At 42.4% G+C, this 21114-nt stretch overlaps 3 protein-coding genes and 1 non-coding gene across 10 annotated transcripts in view; 1 reads left to right on the top strand and 3 right to left on the bottom strand.

Annotated features, from left to right (window-relative positions):
• Window positions 1-18654, bottom strand: part of PDSS2 (decaprenyl diphosphate synthase subunit 2) — a 296799-nt gene extending 278145 nt beyond the window's left edge. Inside the window, exons 1-2 of one of the 3 annotated variants that reach the window (XM_086317481.1) lie at window positions 18283-18654; window positions 8333-8412 (exon numbers count right to left, since the gene is read on the bottom strand). The gene's annotated coding sequence lies outside the window, so the exon portion shown is untranslated. Of the gene's footprint in view, window positions 1-8332; window positions 8413-13333; window positions 13415-17751; window positions 17870-18282 lie in introns of those variants that run through there. The other 2 variants (XM_086317482.1, XM_086317483.1) reach the window with 2 other exon arrangements.
• On the bottom strand, window positions 12923-12995 carry TRNAK-CUU (transfer RNA lysine (anticodon CUU)). The gene has a single exon. It is a non-coding gene; the product is annotated as a tRNA-Lys (tRNA).
• On the bottom strand, window positions 16401-17658 carry LOC147365884 (uncharacterized). Its single transcript, XM_086317503.1, has one exon. The coding sequence runs from the start codon at window positions 17656-17658 to the stop codon at window positions 16747-16749; it is 912 nt and encodes a 303-aa protein (XP_086173629.1). The 3' UTR covers window positions 16401-16746.
• SOBP (sine oculis binding protein homolog) overlaps window positions 17644-21114 on the top strand; it is a 164312-nt gene continuing 160841 nt past the window's right edge. For 3 of the 5 annotated variants that reach the window (XR_015132971.1, XM_086317474.1, XM_086317473.1), the window contains exon 1: window positions 17650-17784. Coding sequence is in view for 2 of the 5 variants with exons in the window: in XM_086317474.1 (XP_086173600.1) it covers window positions 17689-17784 (96 nt within the window). In the remaining 3 variants the exon portion in view is untranslated. Of the gene's footprint in view, window positions 17785-21114 lie in introns of all 5 variants that reach the window. The other 2 variants (XM_086317477.1, XM_086317476.1) reach the window with 1 other exon arrangement.

Below are 21114 nucleotides of genomic sequence, written 5' to 3'. Positions count from 1 at the left end.
TAGTTTGTTATGCTACAATTTAAGAACTAATACAATTATCTATAAATCTTTGTATAACATATATAGTGACCCTATTGTCAGCACAAGAACTCGAATATTGACAATAGCTTATTTTTGACTATGTGACCTTCCTCCATACTATTCTCATTTCTTCCTTAATCCAAGGTTATTTTTATCTTCAATTGGTATTTATCATTCCCATGATTTTTATAACACATAGTTTAACACTATGTGTATTCCTAAAAGTATATTATTTGGTTATTTTTAGCTTAAAAAAGGTGGCCCCATGCTAGATGTTGGAGAGGGAAATGGCAACCCACTACAGTGTTCTTGCCTGGAGAATTCCATGGACAGAGAAACCTAATGGGCTACAGTCCATGGGGTCACAAACAGTTGGACACGATGGAGTAACTAACATACACACACACACACACACATGCTAGATGTAATTTTCTGTGACCATTTTTATTTATTCAATTATTTTGCTGCAATTCACCCATGCTGATGTTTGTAGAGACGGTTCATTTGTTTTGACTGCTGTATAATATCCACTGGGTGAAAACACCACACTTTATCCCTTCTCCAGTCAATGGACATTTGGATTTCTTCCAGATTTTTTTTTCTATTACAACAATGTTGCCATGAAGAGGTTTACAAATGTCTCCAGGTTCACCTGTTAAGAGTTTACATCTACCATTGGAATTACTGGGTTGCTCACACACACACACACACACACACACAATGTATGTGAATATTCAAGTTTAATAGATAATGCCAGTTTTCCAAAGTATCTTTTCCAGTTTATACCTCCACCAGCTATTTATGAGAGATCCAGTTGATCACTCCCTCTCAACATTTGATATTGTCAAACTTCTTAAATTTCCAACAAATGGGTATATAATGAAATCTCTTTACAGTAGTAATCTGCATTTCCCACATCACTGAATGTCCTTTCCATCTTACAGTTTAACCTTCAAAGATGATATGGGAAAGTATATATAATTCTTCATTGTAGTTTTCATTTTTGTTTAATTGTTACTGCTGCTGCTAAGTCACTTCAGTCGTGTCTGACTCTGTGCAACCCCATAGACAGCAGCCCACCAGGCTCCCTCATCCCTGGGATTCTCCAGGCAAGAACACTGGAGTGGGTTGCCATTTCCTTCTCCAATGCCATCCTATGAATTGTAACCCGCCAGGCTCCTCTGTCCATGGGGGTCTCCAGGCAAGAATACTGGAGTGGGCTGCCAGTCCCTCCTCCAGGGGATCTTCCTGACCCAGGGATCAAACCCAGCTCTTCTGTGTTGCAGGCAGATTCTTCACCATCTGAGCTGCCCTACAGAGGAGCAATGTTGAATTGACTAGCAGTGCTGCTAGTTAATTTCACACTAGGATTAGCTCAATGCAGGGGAAGAACTTGGTCCTTTTCTTTTACAAAGGGTCTTTCTGGGAGACAATTTTCTTTAAGGATCTTAGGATGGAAAAAAAATCTGTTGAGAAGGTTTTTACTTGAACATAGACAGTATTAAAAATGACTTGCAATCTGAGTAATACAGCTCTGACCTAATCACTATATGATCATGGGTTAGTCATTAAACCTTCTGAGATTAAAATTACTCATCTGAAAAAAAAAAAAAGGAGATGATCTCTGAGGTCCAGCTAAGTATCAAAATGTCTTTATTCCATTATGAAAAATTAGCTAGTAGACTAATCTGGTTCTTACTATCATTTCATTCTCTGTCTCTCTGGTCCAGCCAACCCAATTGATCTTGACATTAACATAGGTTGAAACACTAAGCCCACAAGGAAGATTTTAGAGAGGACCTCATAATTCTTTTTTAACTGTTCTGTTTGTAATTGCATCCTCAGTCTTAATACAGTGTCTGCTGAAAAACAGACACTATGTAAATATTTGTTGGCCAGTTGAATAATGAATGAATGAACTGGATCTTTATTCTCCATTCCTATCTTCACTTCACCATCACACTCAAGTTCAGAAGTTATTTGAGTTGTGTTTTCAGAGCAGGAAGTCCAGCGCAGAGAATGTCTCCATGACTACAAGTTCAGCTAGTTCTTCATTGCCACTTAAACATTTCTGATGAAGACCAAAAAGCCCCCATGACCAACTGAATCAATATCTCTGGAGTTGAGGACCAGGTATCAGTATTTTTCAAATATTCCTCAGGAGATTCTAATATGCAGCCAGGGCTGAGCATCACTATTCTTAAAAAATTGTAATCTAAACTTTTTTCCTATTATTTCTTATTGGTTCTCTCTCTCTTATATCTAATTTCCTCATTTATTTTCTTTCTTTGTTTCTTTTTTTAAAAATAAATATATAGGTCAGACTACATTACCTAAAGTTTTAGAGAAATTGTAATAGAATTCTATATAGAGAAAAACCTCCTTTTGTTGCATGGAATGTATATATAGGTAACATCAGGCAGAAAGGGATTAAGACATACTGCATTTATTATATTTATAAAGGTTGACAACTTCAAATTACAGAGTTGTCAAGGAATCTTGTCAGGATGCTGCTCTGCAGTCATAAATATAACACCTAAAATATTTTACCTGAAAATATTTTCTCTGCCTTAAAAAGCAGTTTTCTTCCCAAATTGGAAAATGGAAAATTCAAGGATAGATGGGTGAACAATAGATATCTATGGGTGAACAATCAAATCAGTATGGCCAGTTAATTCTAAGAAATCACTTTTCACAAATTTACTGAAAGAAGTCAGTCAAGCCATTCTTTTCATAAGTTCAATGATCAAGTCAATTAAATAAGTCAGTACAAAGCCCCATGTAGACTCAAACTAATTCTTATCTAGAAATAGCTATTAAAAGTCCTCCAGGAATTGGGATGGAGAGGCTTCAGGAGTAGGCCAATTTGAATTCATGGACTAAAACTGCAGAATAATTGTAGTTTGCCAAGTTTATTTCAGGTTATAACATAGGTATTTCAAATAAATTCTTAATTATGCTGCATGGATTAAAAAGCCCCAAATTAAAGTCATCATATGCAAAGGTTATTGTGATGTGGCACATAGATAAATAGATCTTTGAAAAACTCTTCTTTCCCAAATAATGTGTCTAAATGAGAGAGAGAATGAGAAAGAGATTCCATTATTAAACTTGGAAATATGGAAGTCATATCAACTTGCTGGGCTGAAAAGAACTCGCAAAAGACCATCTGAGAGAAAGTGATAAGTGATTAGGACAAATCACTTAAGGTCATTTCCCAACAGCTGACACCCACACAAGAGAGATGTCATTGTCAACTACTACAGTGTTGAACCTCTTTCTCAAAAGTACCCTGCTTTAAATCAAAACAGCTTGCTGTGATGTTTCTCTTCTTTGAAATCACACCATAAACAAATATCTGTAATAAATATGTTTGAATATTATAGGGCTGGTATGACCATGTTGGGAGTAATAAGTTTGAAGTGCATAACAAAACAAAAAGAATATGCTGATGTCAAAGGGAGTAAGAGTTACTTTATTTTTCTAAGAATAAAACAGACTAGCTCCCCAAAGTCTAAACAAACAACTCTACAAGACACTCTTTCCATGGAGAGTGACAGAACTTAGTGATTAAGGGCTTGTGACACAAGAGTCAGATTCCTTGCATTTGAACCCCAGCTTTGCTATTAACCTAGTGCAAGCTGGGCAAAATATGTCATTTACCATCAGTAAAGTGGGAAGAACAATATTACCTATATTAATGAGTAATTTTGAATATTTTCATGAGTTCATAAATGTAAAGTACTTAGATTAGTGCCCAGCACATAGAAACCTTGTTCTATCATCATTCTCCACTATTCAACCATAGATCCTCCCAACTTCAAATCAATAAACAATATAGATATAAAGTACTTTTGTTTCTGATACTTCTAGGAGAATGGCTGTTTTTAACTCCAGAACAAAGCATGCAATTTACCCACATAGGATAAGCATGTATACACTGCAAAAATGATTGAAATACTGTTTGCTTGCAAATATTATAGTCATGAGTTGTTCTAAAGATGTTGCAAGTTATATGGCTTAGAACTTTATTTTAGATAGAAACCCATTCATTGTTGAAGCCCTCTTTTGAATTAGACTTCTCTTACAGAGGTCTTTTTGTGGTGTTTTTAAATGGGTTTTTTTTTTTTTTTTACTTTTTATTACATTCTATTATAGTTTTCAAACTTTACACAAAAGTAGGAAAAATAGGATAATGAGACCATATCTGCTTATTACCCAGTTTGGGCAGTTATTCACATTTTTCACTCCTCAACAATTCTGGAGTATTTTGAAGCAAATCCTGGATATCCTATTTTGCTTCAAAATATTTCAGAATTTATTTATAAAAAGTAGGACTTCTTTTTTTTAAAAAAAGTAACTACAATTGCGCCTAACAAAATGACCAAAATTCTTAATATTCCAATTGTCTCAAGAATGTCTTCACATGGTTGATTTAAGTTAAGATCCAAACAATGTGAAATGGGTAGTTTAAGTTCTAAGTATCTGGTTTTATATTTTGGAAGCTGTCTCAGCTTCATGCTTTTTCTAAAGGGAAATGAATGACCACGGCTGCAGTTTGAAATTGAAATCATCATGATAACAGAGGAGAGAAAGCTAGAGTGAGAAGTAGGAATCTCATAGTAGGTGCGGGTTTTGCTTGTAACACTGACCCAGGGTCTACTTCATGACAGTAGATTCTTTTACTACTGTAGAAAGAAGAAAAACAATCCTTCTAAAGTACTTGTGCCATACTAAGCATAGGGAGTTAAAAAACAGCCTGTCTGTGGTCATTCCAAGACACTGAAGCCAAATGGACTGGTCAACATCTCAATCTTTGAAGTCCTCTGGGTGCAGAACTCCCTTCTGTTTTTCATCTGTCTCAGATTCTAAGAGAGACAGTCTCTTTCTTAAAAATATTTCCAAAGGATTTATTGGGGATATTTGCACCCTGGTTCTCATATTTAATAATCATGTCTCAGTTTTTTTTATACAAGACTATTTGCATGCCTCTTAAGACTTGGACTTAATGTTTTTATTGGATTTCATCATTTTTAATATTGATTTACTAGGACTACCACTGAAGTCCCCAAGTGTGTTTTACAAGGAGACACTTTATAATTCCTTTATATTAGGTTACTTGTAATGACCAGAATAAATGAGATTTCCCTTTCAAAAGAGGTAGATAGGAAATAAGTAACACAGATAGTATTTATATAGATATAATGTTAACATATTTGTATGGTGGGAGGGATCTAAAAATAAATGAACCCACATCCTTCTGTGGGTTCCTATAATACTACCTCTTGCAGCTATGAAAGCTAATGTGAAAATCATCTTTATTGATTACAACCTCAAAATAGTCTGTTATCTTGCATACGTGTTTTCCTCAGGTCCTATTTATTACTGTAAAATTACCACTGCTTTTAAATTCCTTTTATAATGCCTTCTGGAGTATGGTTTGTTAAAATCGCATAGGTTGAAAGTTAAGATCCTAGGCTCCAGAATCAGGCTAGATCTAAATCTAAATCTTGGTTCTGTTACTTCCTAGCTGAATGCCTTTAGGCAAATCACTTAACATTTTTATGTTTTGGTTTATTCATCTTAAAATGGATGTAAAAATACCTATATAATACCTTATTATGAAATAATTTTGATTTTAGTTCAGCAAATATTTAAGCTCCTTTAGGATGGCATTTGCAGCCATTGATAATCTGTTTCTATCCTACCTTTGGGGTGATCTCACAGATCCCCTTTAATACACTCATCCTAAACCCACTGAATTATCCCCCTTCCCTTTGCTCCATTTGCACTTTCATGCCTTGACACCTTTCTTCATATTGTTCTTCCTGCCTAGGATACTCCTCCTTCTCCCTCCCTCGTCAATATCCTACTCATCGTCCATCAAGGCCCAACTCAAATGGTTGCCATTTCTATCCTTCACTAGGATTAGTCTCCCTTTTTCTTATCTCCCTAGGCAAACTCATAAGCCGATCAGAAGTTTGGCTAATAAACTAATATTGGATGCTTTCATGGCCGTTACATTTTCAAGGTCAAGTGGTACTATATGTTTCTGCATTTGTAATTGAATATATAGCCATTTCTTCCTTTACATTAGGAAGTGATAATTCTTTTTTACAAAATAAAAATGTTAATAAAAGGTTACAAAAGGATTAGCCTAAAATAAAAAAACAGAAGTTTGCCTAATGTATATAGAATGTATACCCTGAGATCTATACACACTTGTCGCAATCTACGCCCACTGCACTTTACAACCACATATGGTGGCATCAGTAATTCTGAGGCATTGAAAAATCTTCACAATCTAAGTATTTTATAAAGAATTGCAGTGACAAGATCTCAAATATAAAGGTTTGTGGGTCTTTTTAGGGGCTTAATCACTTTTAGTTAGAAATTTAAGTTAACAAGAACTATTCCATTCCCTAAACATTCCAATTAATTGCTGTTTAGCATATGGGTTATCAAATTTGTCTTTTTTAAGTTTGCATTTAGAGATTGCAGATAAATCTATTAGGATGAAATTCTAGGTCAGTCAGGTTTTGATTTGCAATATTTAATGTTTGCATAATTCCACCTTTGCCTGACCTTTCAAAATTATTTTAACAGCCCTACATTTACTTTCCTAATGGAATGATTTGCTACAAAGCGGCTACAGCGGGTAGTCTGGAAGGACATTATAACATTCCTTTGGCTGTCAAAATCCATCTGTCCTTGTGTTTAGGGGAATTCTTCATTGCATGTGATCTTGGGATATAAGACCTCACTTTCCACTGTAGATGCCAAACAGACTGAATCTCACTCTCCCCTCATCCTGGAATATGGAGCAGGGGCCCCAGTGCTGGGCCATGGACCCTCCCACACAGGCCCGTGCACTCCGAGATGAAGGAGGAGCATCTGGAGCAGTTCAAGGGGTCAGCATGATGTCCAGTAGTCATTTCTAGAAGGTGTGGTACAGCAGAAGCAGAGATGGTGGCATCTTGGATAGAGTGTTCCTATGGCCTGGCCTCCTTAGGTCCTGGGTCCTGCCTTGTTTCCCAAGCCTGTTCTTCCAGCCTCTCAGATTCTATGAGCCCCCTTTCCTTCAACATTTTGTTTCCTTTAGATAGTAAGAGCTCATTTTGTTGCTTGCAAGCAAGAACCCTCATCAAAACCATTGGTATTGCAAGGTGGCAGGAAGAATTCTGGATTCTGGTCAGATTGTTGGCCCACTTAGTAGGCAACTGCTTAATGTTTCCATTTCCTCATCTACAAAATGGGACACAGTCTGTAATTGTGTCAACTGTGTGAGGATCGAATAAAATAATTTCTTTAAGATATTAAGCACAGTACTACTTATTAAAGTCCTATTTATTAAAAAGCATTCAATAAATAGTAGCTTTTGTATTACTAAATTCTATGTAATTGTGTGTTCAGGCCACAAAACTCTACTGCTCTTCACATAAAGAGATGCTCGTGTGCACACTCTGTTCAGTGTTGAACTTCCTTTTATTTCCCCATGCTGGGGTTTGGTTTGGTTTTGCTTTGTTTTCCAGCTTAGGACTTGGGCACTTTCCCATATTGTACATCCCGAGACTTCCTCGGGGAGCGCAGCCTGCAGTCACTGTCCCTGGATCTTCTCTCTTCCCTTCCGTCTGTCCCTGCCAGCTCTCCCTCACCTCCAGACTCCAAAAGCAATAAGCTGCCCTAAAGACTGACTAACTTCAGATGGGAAAGGCAAAACTGAGTTGAGTGAGTCCTACTTCAGCATCTGGTATACAGATTTAGTAACTTTAATGGATTTAAAAAACAAGGCAAAACAAATGCACAACATATATCCCAAGACTTATTATAGCATCTTTAATTTATCTACTTAGCTTTTGATGAAAAATTTTTTCTTCCACTGAAATGTGTAATGTCCTCTCATAGTTAAACTGTGGAATCTTTTCCACTCAACTTCTTCCCTCTGGGATGCAATAAAGAAACAACTTATGGCTCAATAGCACATTGGAGACAATTTTTCTGTGAAAGAAAAATGTTTCTTACAACATGTAATGTTTCTCAAAGGAGGTGGGTCAAAACAGATATCAATTCTCTGTAACCATTCACTGAATACCATATTTGGTTTGAGAATATTACAGTGTAGTATGTTATTTTTGAAAGGTTGAGTATTGGTCATGGATATTTTAATTCCTATAACATCCAGGTGTAAATTAGAATAAAGTAGGAATTAGAATTATTTACTGTATCTGCATATTCTCTTTTCCCCAAAAAAAGTGATAGAAGTGCTGAGCAGAGAAGAGCAGAGTGTGGAGTAGGTGGCAGCATACCTCACCTGTCTGCAAGTTGGCCAACTGAAGATGTTTTTCTGGATCAGCCATTTCCTAGTGTGACCTTGAGTTCAGCCTCGGTCTCCTAAGGTGTAAAACGGAACAATTACACTCTTAAGAATGCTTGTGAGAAATAATTGACACAATTTGTGCAAAATACTTGGCTCTAGCAGGACTTCAAGACATGATTGTTGATGATACAACTCAACATCAGATTGTAAGAGGGCTAATCATTTTAATGGCATTTGATTGTCTAAAGGAAATACGATATTATTATATCTACATTAGTATCTACGGAGAAGGCAATGGCACCCCACTCCAGTACTCTTGCCTGGAAAATCCCATGGACGGAGGAGCCTGGTAGGCTGCAGTCCTTGGTGTCGCTAAGAGTCGGGGACAACTGAGAGACTTCATTTTCACTTTTCACTTTCATGCATTGGAGAAGGAAATGGCAACCCACTCCAGTATTCTTGCCTGGAGAATCCCAGGGACAGAGGAGCCTAGTGGGCTGCCGTCTATGGGGTCGCACAGAGTCGGACACAACTAAAGTGACTTAGCAGCAGCAAATCTAATACAGAGAAGAGACCTGATTTCATCAACGGATTTCATTGGGGAAGGCAATGACAATTCAAGATAACTCAGATACTAAGTTGAAATTTGTATTTACAAGAAATTTGGGATAATTATTGAAAATGTTCTATGTTTAAGTTGGTCTTATTATGATATTAAGGCCATACCCTCAAGGAAAGCCATTCTGGTTTGGGTGATACATTTTAGATAGTAAATAATCAGGCAGATAATGCACAAAATTTACTTCAGGAGTCAGAAAACTTCCTTTAAAAATTGTTTAAAAGCAGATTTGAGTTATAGCGTAAAATATATGTGTGAGCTATAAGTATCAATGTAAAAACTTCAGGTATTTGCTACATGTGAAAGATGACACTGTGAAAGTGCTTCACTCAATATGCAAGCAAATTTGGAAAACTCAGCAGTGGCCACAGGACTGGAAAAGGTCAGTTTTCATTCCAATCCCAAAGAAAGGCAATGCCAAAGAATGCTCAAACCACCGCACAATTGCACTCGTCTCACACGCTAATAAAGTAATGCTGAAAATTCTCCAAGCCAGGCTTCAGCAATATGTGAACCATGAACTTCCTGATGTTCAAGCTGGTTTTAGAAAAGGCAGAGGAACCAGAGATCAAATTGCAAACATCTGCTGAACCATGGAAAAAGCAAGAGAGTTCCAGAAAAACATCTATTTCTGCTTTATTGACTATGCCAAAGCCTTTGACTGTGTGGATCACAATAAACTGTGGAAAATTCTGAAAGAGATGGGAATGCCAGACCACCTGACCTGCCTCTTGAGAAATCTGTATGCAGGTCAGGAAGCAACAGTTAGAACTGGACATAGAACAACAGACTGGTTCCAAATAGGAAAAGGAGTACGTCAAGGCTGTATATTGTCATCCTGCTTATTTAACTTCTATGCAGAGTACATCATGAGAAGTGCTGGGCTGGAAGAAGCACAAGCTGGAATCAAGATTGCCGGATGACACCACCCTTATAGCAGAAAGTGAAGAAGAACTAAAGAGCTTCTTGATGAAAGTGAAAGAGAAGAGTGAAAAAGTTGGCTTAAAGCTCAACATTCAGAAAACTAAGATCATGGCATCCGGTCCCATCACTTCATGGCAAATAGATGGGGAAACAGTGGAAATAGTGGCTGAGTATTTTTTTGGGCTCCAAAATCACTGCAGATGGTGATTGCAGGCATGAAATTAAAAGACGCTTACTCCTTGGAAGGAAAGTTATGACCAACCTAGGCAACATATTAAAAAGCAGAGAGATTACTTTGCCAACAAAGTTCAGTCTAGTCAAGGCTATGGTTTTTCCATTAGTCATGTATGGATGTGAGAGTTGGACTACAAAGAAAGATGAGCGCAGAAGAATTGATGCTTTTGAACTGTGGTGTTGGAGAAGACTCTTGAAGTGTCCCTTGGACTGCAAGGAGATCCAACCAGTCCATCCTAAAGGAGATCAGTCTCGGGTGTTCACTGGAAGGGCTGATGTTGAAGCTGAAGCTTCAATACTTTGGCCAGCTGATGTGAAGAGCTGACTCGTTGGAAAAGACCCTGATGCTGGGAAAGATTGAGGGCAGGAGGAGAAGGGGACGACAGAGGATGAGATGGTTGGATGGCATCACCAACTTGATGGACATGGGTTTGGGTGGACTCCGGGAGTTGGTGATGGACAGGGAGGCCTGGCGTGCTGCAGTTCATGGGGTCACAGAGTCAGACACGACTGAGCGACTGAACTGAACTGACTGAACTGAACTGAAACTTCATTTCTTTATAACTGAACCCAACATCTGTTTCACAAGATTTCTATGCTAGGAGGTGGAAATGAAACCTCCAGATAATCTCAGCTGATTTAATCTTCTCTTGTGTCCACCCCTACACTCTTCTCACTGGGCTGGCATCTACATGACAGGGGGGTGGGTGAGTGGGTAGCATTCACTCCTCAGCCACAGTCACCTCTCCAGCTGGCCTCCTCTGATGTGGAAGTCCTAGTGGAGTCTCTGATCAAACATTTTAGGGGCAGGTCTACTTAGACTCTGTAGTCTCATGGAAGCAACCTACATGCCCTTCAACAGATGAATATACAAAGAAGGAGGTGGTATAATATTCCATACTACAATGAAATGTTACTCAGCCATAAGTGAATTAACGCCATTTCTAACAACATGGATGGACTAAGTGAAGTAAGTCAAAAACAGAAAGACAAATACCATGTGATATCACTTGTATGCAGAATCTAAAATATGATACAAATGAATTTATTCACAAAAGGGAAACAAACTCACAGACAGGGGTAGGGGGACAGATAAATTAGGAGTTTGGGATTAGCGGATACAAACTACTATATATAAAATAGACAAACAACAATGTCCTCCTGGTATAGCATGGGGAACTATATTCAATATCCTGTAGGAAACCATAATGGAAAAGAATATGAAAAAGACTATATATATGTACAATGAGTCACTTTGCTGTGCACTAGAAACCAATAAAACATTGTAACTCAATTATACTCCAATACAAGATTATGTATAAATTAAAAAAAAAAATTCTGCAGTCTCTCAGAGCCACACCTACTCTACTCTCAGGCACACATTAAACGCACACTATGGTGAGTGGAGGGTATTTATAGCAACCCCAGAACCTTCTGTCCGGGTTCCTGCACACCACTGTGCCTACCCGCACTGTGCCTGGCTGTGCCATGCTGCACAGGTGCTGTTCTGGGCTCCATCTCAGGCAGGAGGCATGATTCACCTCTACTCTGTGCCCTCTACCTTCAGACTCCAAACCTAGCAAATCCTGATCTCTTATCCATCCCTTACCTACAGGCCCCAGCACATTAGGCCTCTGCCTTCCTCTTTCACTGCCTCTCCTACTACTCTCCATGGTCCAGACACTTTCAACGTCTCCAGTGTACTGAGTGCATTCTTCAGCTCTTTTAGAATTTGAACCAGAACACTTTTCTCAAGGATTCTAAGACCTCTGCAGAGGCAGTCCCTCTCATCTTTCCTATTTCAGATCAAATATTCCCTCCTAAAGGTTAATCTTGACTATTTAGCTAAAGTAGACCCCAACCTCTTTTTTCAATTCCAGTTCCTATCACAAAGTCCTTTTTTCTCACCTATCTGAATCTAAAATTGTCTCTTTTTAAATTATTATTTATTGTCCCCTTTGCAGATTATAAACTTAATGAGATTTGGGAATTTGTGTGTCATCTTTGCTGCTGGATCCCAGGAACTCAGAACATCATGCCTGGAATATACTGGGCTCTCAACACATAGTTGTTGAATAAAGGAATGAATAAATCATGAATCCCAATTGAGAATGACCCATTCCTCAGAAACAATGCACTGATGATTTGGTATATCCTTTTAGAAGGTTCCAAAGCCCTGAGGCTCACCTGTAGACTTCCTGAATTATAGTTATGCTGTTTCATAACGTTCTTTTTGAAGAATTCTGAATTTTGTTCTTTGAAGTTAAGCATGAACATGAATTTTGAAAGTGCACTTATGATGGATATAACAGATCATAGGCCAACTGTTGCTCATTGGTTTTATTAAAATAGATCCATGATATTTACATTAACTGATTCTAATGATCATATTTCATAAATGCTTGCCCATATCCGGCTCTTCACTCTGGAGAATGTGGTAGATTCAATTCCCAGCTTCCCTAGCAGTTGGGCAGAGCCATGTGACTAATTCTAGTCAATGATTTGTAGGCAGAAGTGACCTATGTCACTGCTAAGCTGGAGCATTTAATTGCTGTGTGAGATCCTCCAAGGTTTTACCTTCTACTTTGTAGCTACAGGAAGTACATACTGGTACAAAGATGCAGTGCCCGCTGGAGGGTCACACAGATCTTCAGCAAACTTTGTGTGAGCAAGTAGTATAAGCCTCTCCTGTGTGTGTGTGCATGTGTGTGTGTGTGTGTGTGTGTGTGTGTGGTGTGTGTTTTAATTTGGCTGCACAGTCTTAGTTGTGGTATGCAGGATCTTTAGTTGAGGCATGTGGTATCTAGTTCCCTGACCAGGGATCGAACCTGGGCCCCCCACATAAAGAGTGTGGAGTCTTAACCACTGGACCACCAGAGAAGTCCCAAACTGATCTTGTTTTAAGACTCTTAGATTTTCTGATATTTGATATTGAAGCATAACCTACCATAACCAAATACACCACTGTTTTGGAAAATATGTGATTTCTTCATATACCAACGTGACGGGGGCGGGGGGAGCTGTTGTTACTTATAATTTAAAGAAGTCTTATAAGATATGTCACAATTTCAGAGATGTTAAAATTTGAAAAATGTGGGCCTTAGATTATACAAAATACAAATTGTCAAAAGGAATATGTCAAAGTAGATTAGCATAGTGTCAAGAACTCCAAATCCAGAGTTGAAAAGAAAGTTATAGATTCAAATCCCAATACTTACTAGCTTAACTCAGCTTATGCAAGCCTTAGTTTCTTCATCTGTAAAATGGGGATCACAGTACATGCTGCCTTATAGGGTTCTGTGGATATTAGATGAGATAATTCTTATAATGTGTTCAGCATAGTAATTTTCCCACATATTTTAGTCTCCACATTTGGTTAGATTACAGAGCTTGTTCAAAATGAGCATTAATTTTAGACAATATACAAAAGTAAGTTTGTTATTATATCATACTAATCAATCAGCAAATATCTATTAATTTCTTTTAAGTCATGAAGACTAGGCCTCTGAGTTAGATGTTCTTGGAGATAACAAAGAAGCAGATTGAGAGGTTGAGGGCTGAAGGCAAATCACACTGGGGTCTTCTTCCTATCTACTCTCTGAAGTATTTTCTGGATTTATCAGGCTAGAATGAACATTAAGAGCGACCTTGAAGAGTAAAAGTCATAAAAATGTATCTGAGGAATGAATGTAATGAAAGGTCAATCTTGTGCCTATTTTGGTGACTGGCAGGGCTAGTAAAGGGAATTTTTCTTTCAGGGTTTGTCTTGGATGTGCGCTTGAGTGTCTGTGTGTGTGTGAAAGAGAGAGGGCGCTAATGATTGGGAAGCATAAAGGTAATTCATAGAATAAAGGGTGGCTCTTCCAAGATAAGTAAGAGATTGTCCTGTCCACACTGGGTTATACTCTTACAGAGTGTCTGAAGTTATCCAGGGAACATTATTGGACTCATGATAATATCCAAATTCATAAAACAGCAACCCATTATATAATTGTCTTCATCTATTCCCTGGTGGCTCAGATGGCAAAGAATCTTCCTGCAATGGGGGAGACCTGGGTTCAATCCCCTGGAGAAGGGAATGGCTACTCACTCCAGTATACTTGCCTGGAGAATTTCATGGACAGAGGAGCCTGGCAGTTCATGGGGTTGCAAAGAGTCAGACATGACAGAGCAACTTTGACTACATGTTGTCTTTGCTAAGATGTAAAAATCATAACTTCTGAGGTTTATTCAAGACTAAAACTCTCCTCACACATACTTTATGAGCTTTCATTCTGTCAATGATGACATGCATTGTGGATTCTAATTTGATGTTCTCACCTCAGTTTTCTGGAAGACATGTGCCTGTGAAGGAACAGGTGGCTGATTAATATGATTATTTGTATTAAATGCCTGAACTATGGCAGAGCAAGTAATTTTCTTTAAAGGAAGTGTAGCTGCCTCTAAATATAACTCTGGGCTACAGTTCACCTTTTCTGTTTATTTTATTCTTAACTTGTGAAACTGTATCTTAGGACTTGGGGTATATAACCTGTTATTTGATATCAACTAAACAACTGTGAATCAATTGTAATGGTTCTGGCACCAAAGGAAACAGAGGGGACTTAAATATGTCTCCAGAAGACAAAAAGCTTTTTTCTGTGTACACTTTACAACATACCTTTCCACAGTTATTTAAAAGTAAAAAAAAAAAAAAGTTTTCTCACTACTTCTCATTAAAAACCGAGAGGACAAAACAGAGAAAACTAACTCCAACCCACATCCTATTTATCAGATGTTTTGGATGAAATTCAGTTTGAAAAATCAAAAAGATTTCTTCTTCTCTCTCTTCCAGCAATGGCATTAGGATGCTTATTTCTCACTGAGAAATACACCCACTCTCACACACTCATTTAAAAATGAGAATGTTGTGTTAGCGTTCCAGGAAGGGGGCGGGGGTTAGCGCAAACAGGTTTTGGCTCCTCCCGGTATTCTCGCTGTCTGGATGGTCTTGGGTCCCACTGTGGGTTCCTGAGGACTCCTGGCCCTAGCTGGCCACAGCACTTGGGCTCAAAACCGGTGTATACCTGGGTACGCTCCCAGAGGCTACCGTAAAAAACCTCCAACTCTTGTACTGCAGAGCACTCCCTAATACTTCAACGGTCCTCTTGAGTTTTTCTCGTCCGGGATAACCGCCCCAGGATTTTTCTCTTTCCTTGGGGCAAGGGTTTCGCATGGACCCCTTGCAGGAGCGGAGCCCGGTTTGGCCCCGCTGCCTCTGGCCTCTTGGCTCGCCTGGGATCCACGAGCCACGCGGAGCGGGGTGCGGCTTCTCCTCTTTCTCCAGACAGGGAAGAGAAGAGACGAAAGGAGGTGCTCAGCTCTCCTGGGTACACGCCCAAGCATCTGTAATTTGACCTTTACGAAACAAAACGATGCTAAACGGAAAAATAGCCAACGTGGAGGTACTCAGTCCTCCCGAGTACGCTCCCAAAGAGCTCTAATTCGACGTTTAAAAAAAAAAAAAAAAACAATGCCAAGATGCAAATTAGGCAGCGTAATACCCAGGATGAGCCTCGTTTGACAGGCCAAACTGAGATTTTAATGGAAAGCTTACTCATATCCTGCACACCGAATTCATTCTTTTAGTAAAAATTTAGTAAAAAAAAAAAAAATTTTTAATTGTGCAATTTTAAGTTCCACCACTGTCACAGTGCACACTCTACAATAACACTGAATGGAACAATGGACACCCCCATATCGCATTGTGTCAGGTAATTACGAAGTGTCGCGGCGCGGGAAACCGAAGCCGGGAACCTCAGCTTGTCCCCCGCCGCGTGTACGAGGCGTTTAGAGCTGCGTGTCTCACCGAAAACTCATCAAACCGTTTAGGCCACTGCCTCGACCCAAAGAGGGACAAACGCCATCCGAGCCTGGCCCCGGGCGTGGACGCAGAGGGCCAAAGGGGAGGCGCGCGAGCGCAGGGGGAGCGAGGTCGACTTGAGAGAAGATGCGCGCAGGGCAGTCGAGGGCAAAGAGTCACCCAGCGGGTGGGGACGGTCCCGCCGGAGGTGGCCAGGTAGTCCTGGTCTCTGGAGAATGGAACCCCACGCGGGACGCTGCACTCCCAGCGGCACCTAATCTTGGGGGGGTGGTTTATATCAAGCGCACCGGGAGACGGGTGCGCACGGGGTAACGCTGTTAACTTTGTAGTGAGACAAACACACGTGTGTGTGTATGTATGTGTGAGCGAGAACTGGAGGGAAAAGAAAGAAAAGAAAGAGCAGGGAGCTGTAGGCCGAGATGTCCTACTTCTAAGTGGTTCATTGGGAGGCAAAAGCTTTCTTGCAAGCGCAGTCGTCACCCGCGCCGCGTTGGGGACCAGCCGAGCAAGGCGCAGGGATCTCCAAGGGGCCTCCAGCCTCCAGAGCCCTGAGGTGGCCCCCAGAAGGCGACACTGTCCCCGACAGCTGTGGGGAGGTCAGGACTGTGGTTTGCTTTTCCCGAGACCCCGACCTTGCCATCCGAAGGGGGCGAGCTCAGTCTGCTTTCTTCTGGGCAGGGGGCGGAAAGCGGCCTTCTATCAACGCGACCTCTGGTCCCCACGCCCTCCCACCGCCCTATCTCCTCCCCGCAACCCCATTCATTTTTCCTAAGCAGCTTCCAGTTCGGGCTCAAAACCCAACTCCAAGCCCATCCGAGAGCTCATCACGGAGCTGAAGGGGGCGGCCGGGGTCGGAGCGGGGCCCCGGGGGGGCATCGTACCGAGGTAGCGGCCGCGAGGGGCGCCGTGTCCCGCCCGGGCCGGCCTCGGATGAGCCCGGCGGCCGCGAGCAGCCCCCCGGAGCCGCGCAGCATCCGCGTCTACTGTGACGGTGGAAGCCACGCCCGCTCGGGAGCTGGGGGCTGTCCTAGCGCCCCCCCCACTACCTTTCCCCCGCCCGCCCCCTGCTCCCGGCGCCGGCCCCCGGCCCGCCCCCGGCTCGGCTCGCGGGAGGCGCTGGGTGCCTGGGCTGGCGCGCTCTCCCGGGCGCGCACACACATACACACACACACACACGCACACGCACACACACACACATCCACGCACGCACGCCCAGAGCCGCTGTCTCCGCGCCGGGCCCTCGTCCCCCTCGCCCATGCAGACGGACAGAGCGCCGGAAGATGGCTGACGACTCCACGGGGCACCGAGGATGCAGCCCGGCGGCGGCGTTGGCGGCGGGAGCGGCGGCGGGAGCAGCAGAAGCAGCGGCGGCGGCAGCGGCAGCGTTGGCGGCAGCGGCGGCGTTGGCGGCGGCGGTGGCGGGAGCCGGAGCGGCGGCGGCGGCGGCATCCCCGAGACCCCTCGAGCTACCTTTCCCTCTGACAGCCACTGACGTTCTCCGCCGCTAGAAGAGACCGCGCTTCTCCGGAGCCTGCCTCCCCTCCTCCCCCGCCCAGCCCCGCGCCCAACCCCGGCCCCGGCCCCGCCAGCACCGCTACCTCCGCCAGCACCGCCACCATCAGCACCACCTCCACCACCGCCACCACCACCACCACCACCGCCGGCGGCGGCAGCAGCCATTTCATCTCCACCGAAACCAGACACAAAAACATGGCAGAAATGGAGAAAGAAGGGAGACCTCCGGAAAATAAAAGGAGCAGGAAACCGGCTCACCCAGTGAAAAGGGAGATCAATGAGGAAATGAAGGTATTTTTTGGACTTCGGGACCAGAGAGCTTGAGCTCTTTCTTCCGCCCGCTCCCTTTGGGCTGTTGTATGGATTTTTTTGGGAGGGGGGAGGGGGTGTAAGAGGAGCGCTTGTCAGTTTCCGTAGGATGCCCTGAACGACTCAGCTCCTCCTCCAGGTGCAAAACAGAGGCCAACTGTCGGGCTGCATCCCGGAGATTTGCCTGCCTCGGATTTGATGGGGGTGGGGGTGAGGGGCGACCGGGAAACCACAGACTCTTTAACCTTATAAACCCCAGTTTGGGACAGGCGCGTTTCAGGGAGGAGGGGACCCGGAGCCCAAGTTGAGGGTGGGTATGGTGAAGAGGCTTTCCTGGTCGGTGGGGTAGTTTTTTTTCCCCTCTTCTTCGGCAGCCATCCCCGGATCCCTCCAAAGTTAGGAAGCCGCCGAGCCAAGGGTACCCCGGGAGCGCTCGATTCCACCCCCCTCTTCCTAGTTCATCTCCCGGTTCCTCCGTACCGCTTCCTAGTAGCCTGCTGCATCGGTGTAAAGGGGCTGTCAGTGCCGTGGCGAGTTGTGGCCCGAGCGGCGCGGGTCTAGGTACCGTTTTTGACGGCCGGTTCGCCTCGCCAGCCCCTGCTAGCTCCTCTCACTAGGTTGCCTCCGCCTCCCTCTCAGCCTTTGCATGCTTCACTTCCCAGTTTAAGCAGACCCGGGCAAGCCCTGCTGAAAAGATAGCTGTCTGAGGGGCGGCCTTCGCAGAGCGCCTGCCCATTGTTCGGAAAGGCCGGCCCGGAGTGCTGTTGGCGAGGCCGGGCTCCCCGCCAGGCCAGCGGTGCTCCAGAGGTGGCGAGCGCGGCAGCCTGGCGCTCCAGCTGTTCGCGTTGGAGTGATTGCACAAGAGCCCCGCTCAGCTCCGGATCCCCCTCGTCCCCCTTCACCCCCACCAACTTATTTTCCATGAAGTTGCAGCTTTTGCCCGGTGAGGGTTTTGTTTTGTGTTGATTTCACGAGTCTCCCTTGATTTTTATTTTTAATGTTTTATTTGTAATTTTTGTCTTTCTGTGAGTTACAAGCAAGTAGCAGATTTCAGGGAGGACTTTGGTTTTCATTCTGCAGCCCTCTTGGTGTTCCACATCTTCTGCATAGAATCCTTAACACTGCCCACTGATTTGGTCTGGTTGGTTAAGTTGGTATTTAAAAGACAAACGAGGAAAATGGCAAGCAACTAAGTAAAATCTATTGCAATTTGACATCGTCTTGATTAGAACAAGCATATTCTAGAGAGTGCCTTGAAAGGGGCCCATGGATAATAATACTATTTATATTATCATATAGTACCTAGGTGTGTATGGTTAGCGTTCCTTTCTTTCAGAAAATGTCTGTAGCAATCAACGTTTTGGAATAAGAGTTTTTTGATTTCTGGGTGAGGAACTTAGCACCTGGAAGCGTGCGGTGCAGCTTCAGTCCAAGGAGAGTTAAGGAAGATTTGCCTTAGAAATCAGTGCCATTCCTTGTGATGGAAACCACCACTGATTCCATTGATAGTTTTGTTTTTTTTTGTGAAGATACTGGTAGGAGTTGTCTTCCCATGGGGGCTGGAATTCAGTTTAGGATAACCATTCTTCCTCACTCACCCTTCCCTCCTGTCCTGCATTTCCAGATTACTTTTCTGTTTCATTTTAGATTGGGCTTGGAGGAAGAGGAGGGAGGTGAAGCCACCAAGAAATCACAGTGTGCACTGGCCCTTTAAAACACTCTGCCTAATGTGATCTATATGGATGGCAGCTTTTAAGTTTCATAGGTTCTAGGATTACAAATTAGCTAATTTTAATCAAAACATGTGAAATGTTATCCCGGCTGGATATAAAGGCTGACTGTGCTCGATGCTTGGGGCTCACGTTGTTGACTTTGGCTGCAGGAGCACTCCGTGGTTTGGGAGATAGTTGTCCTTCTACAGTATAACAGATGTTTGTCTGAACTGGTGAGGAAGAAACAAAAACAACATTGTGTGAAGGGGAAAAATTACACAATTTTTAGCCAGTGCTGCAGGACTAAGTATGGAATTAACCTTCGTGCACAGAATTTCCTCTTTTTAAAATGTTATTTTTCTTCCAAATCGCCATCTACTATTTGAAGTTTTAATCCTTGTCATTTCAGTACAGAGTAGCATTAAATAAGAAGTTTTATGCAGCAAATAATTCAATTGCTTGAAGGATCCATATTTTTTCCCTAGTTTGGAACAATGTGTAAGAGACCCCAGGTCAAAATCTTTAGTCAGGTCAGTGCACAGCACGCCAGTGAATGATGAAATCCCATTTCTAGAGCAATTCTTCAGTATGCATTCTTCTAATATAATAGCGCCCAAAGTTCTCATTTTTAAAGTGATTTCTCAAAGTCAAAAGGTGGGTTATCTTGAACTCATCAATATTTTATGCTTTTAATATTAATAACCACATCCATAAAGCCCCTCCCCAAACCTCCTGGTATTACTGCCTCTCCATTTCCCCAAACCTAAATTGTAGAGTAATGCAACAAGTTGATTGCCCTATGTAAAAATATGTGCAACAAAATGTCACCGAGAACACAATGTGGCCTTGTGCAGCTTCGTATCGGTGCTGCTGGAGCTGCCTGGCTGTGTTTGCCTTCATCTGAACGGCTTTCATCTGGACCAGCGTAAACTAAGCTCTGGTAAGTAATCACTGCCCGGCAGAAAGAAAGGAATGTATACAGCTAGCCCGGCCTAAGCTGTAAAAACGGAAACCTGAGCCCCCACCGGGGATCACGTATCAAGGCTTGAAGGTAGGGGAAATGAAAGGGGGAAAGAGGAGAGAGCGAATGCAAAAGTCAGCCTGGGAAGTGGAGGATCAGGAGGAGGCCCCCCTTAGGGAGAGTTGGCTCAGGGATTAGGGAATTTTATCGTGGTGTACAGTGACCTACTCAGGTTTCAACACTGCTTGGATCAAGTTGCTTCTCTGTGAGCTGAAAGAAAAAGGACTGGTGTGTATGTGATTTTTTTTCCCCTTGGGGTAATAGAAAGGACATTGGTACAAGTGTCTATTTTAAGTACAGCAAATGCAGGGCACTGAAAATGAGCACCAAAACTGCCTCATCATAGAGACTTCAAGATTTCCTAATTGAGATAGTCACACATTTATTTAAAAATGGACGGAGAAGACAAACTGGCAGAGGTTTAGCTGACACCAGTAATGTCATTGGAGATTGTCTTCATGTGGCTAGAAGCTAATGTTGGTTGCTGTTTCACTAGATCAGATATTGAGTTACATTTTCCTTATCACTGGTGTAATGTACATGGCAGTTGTAACAAATTTAAATTTGATACAATATAAT

Source organism: Bos grunniens, chromosome 9 (genome assembly GCF_055505025.1).
Source record: "Bos grunniens cultivar Pamir isolate PY7600 chromosome 9, Bosgru_T2T1.0, whole genome shotgun sequence".
Classification (NCBI taxonomy): Eukaryota; Metazoa; Chordata; class Mammalia; order Artiodactyla; family Bovidae; genus Bos; species Bos grunniens.
Note: the sequence above shows the minus strand (reverse complement) of the source record. Positions and strands in the feature narration are given on the sequence as shown.

Excerpts from the sequence above, each read along its gene's own strand:
- LOC147365884 (XM_086317503.1), bottom strand. The coding sequence starts at position 17,658 with ATGGCTGCTGCCGCCGCCGGCGGTGGTGGTGGTGGTGGTGGCGGTGGT.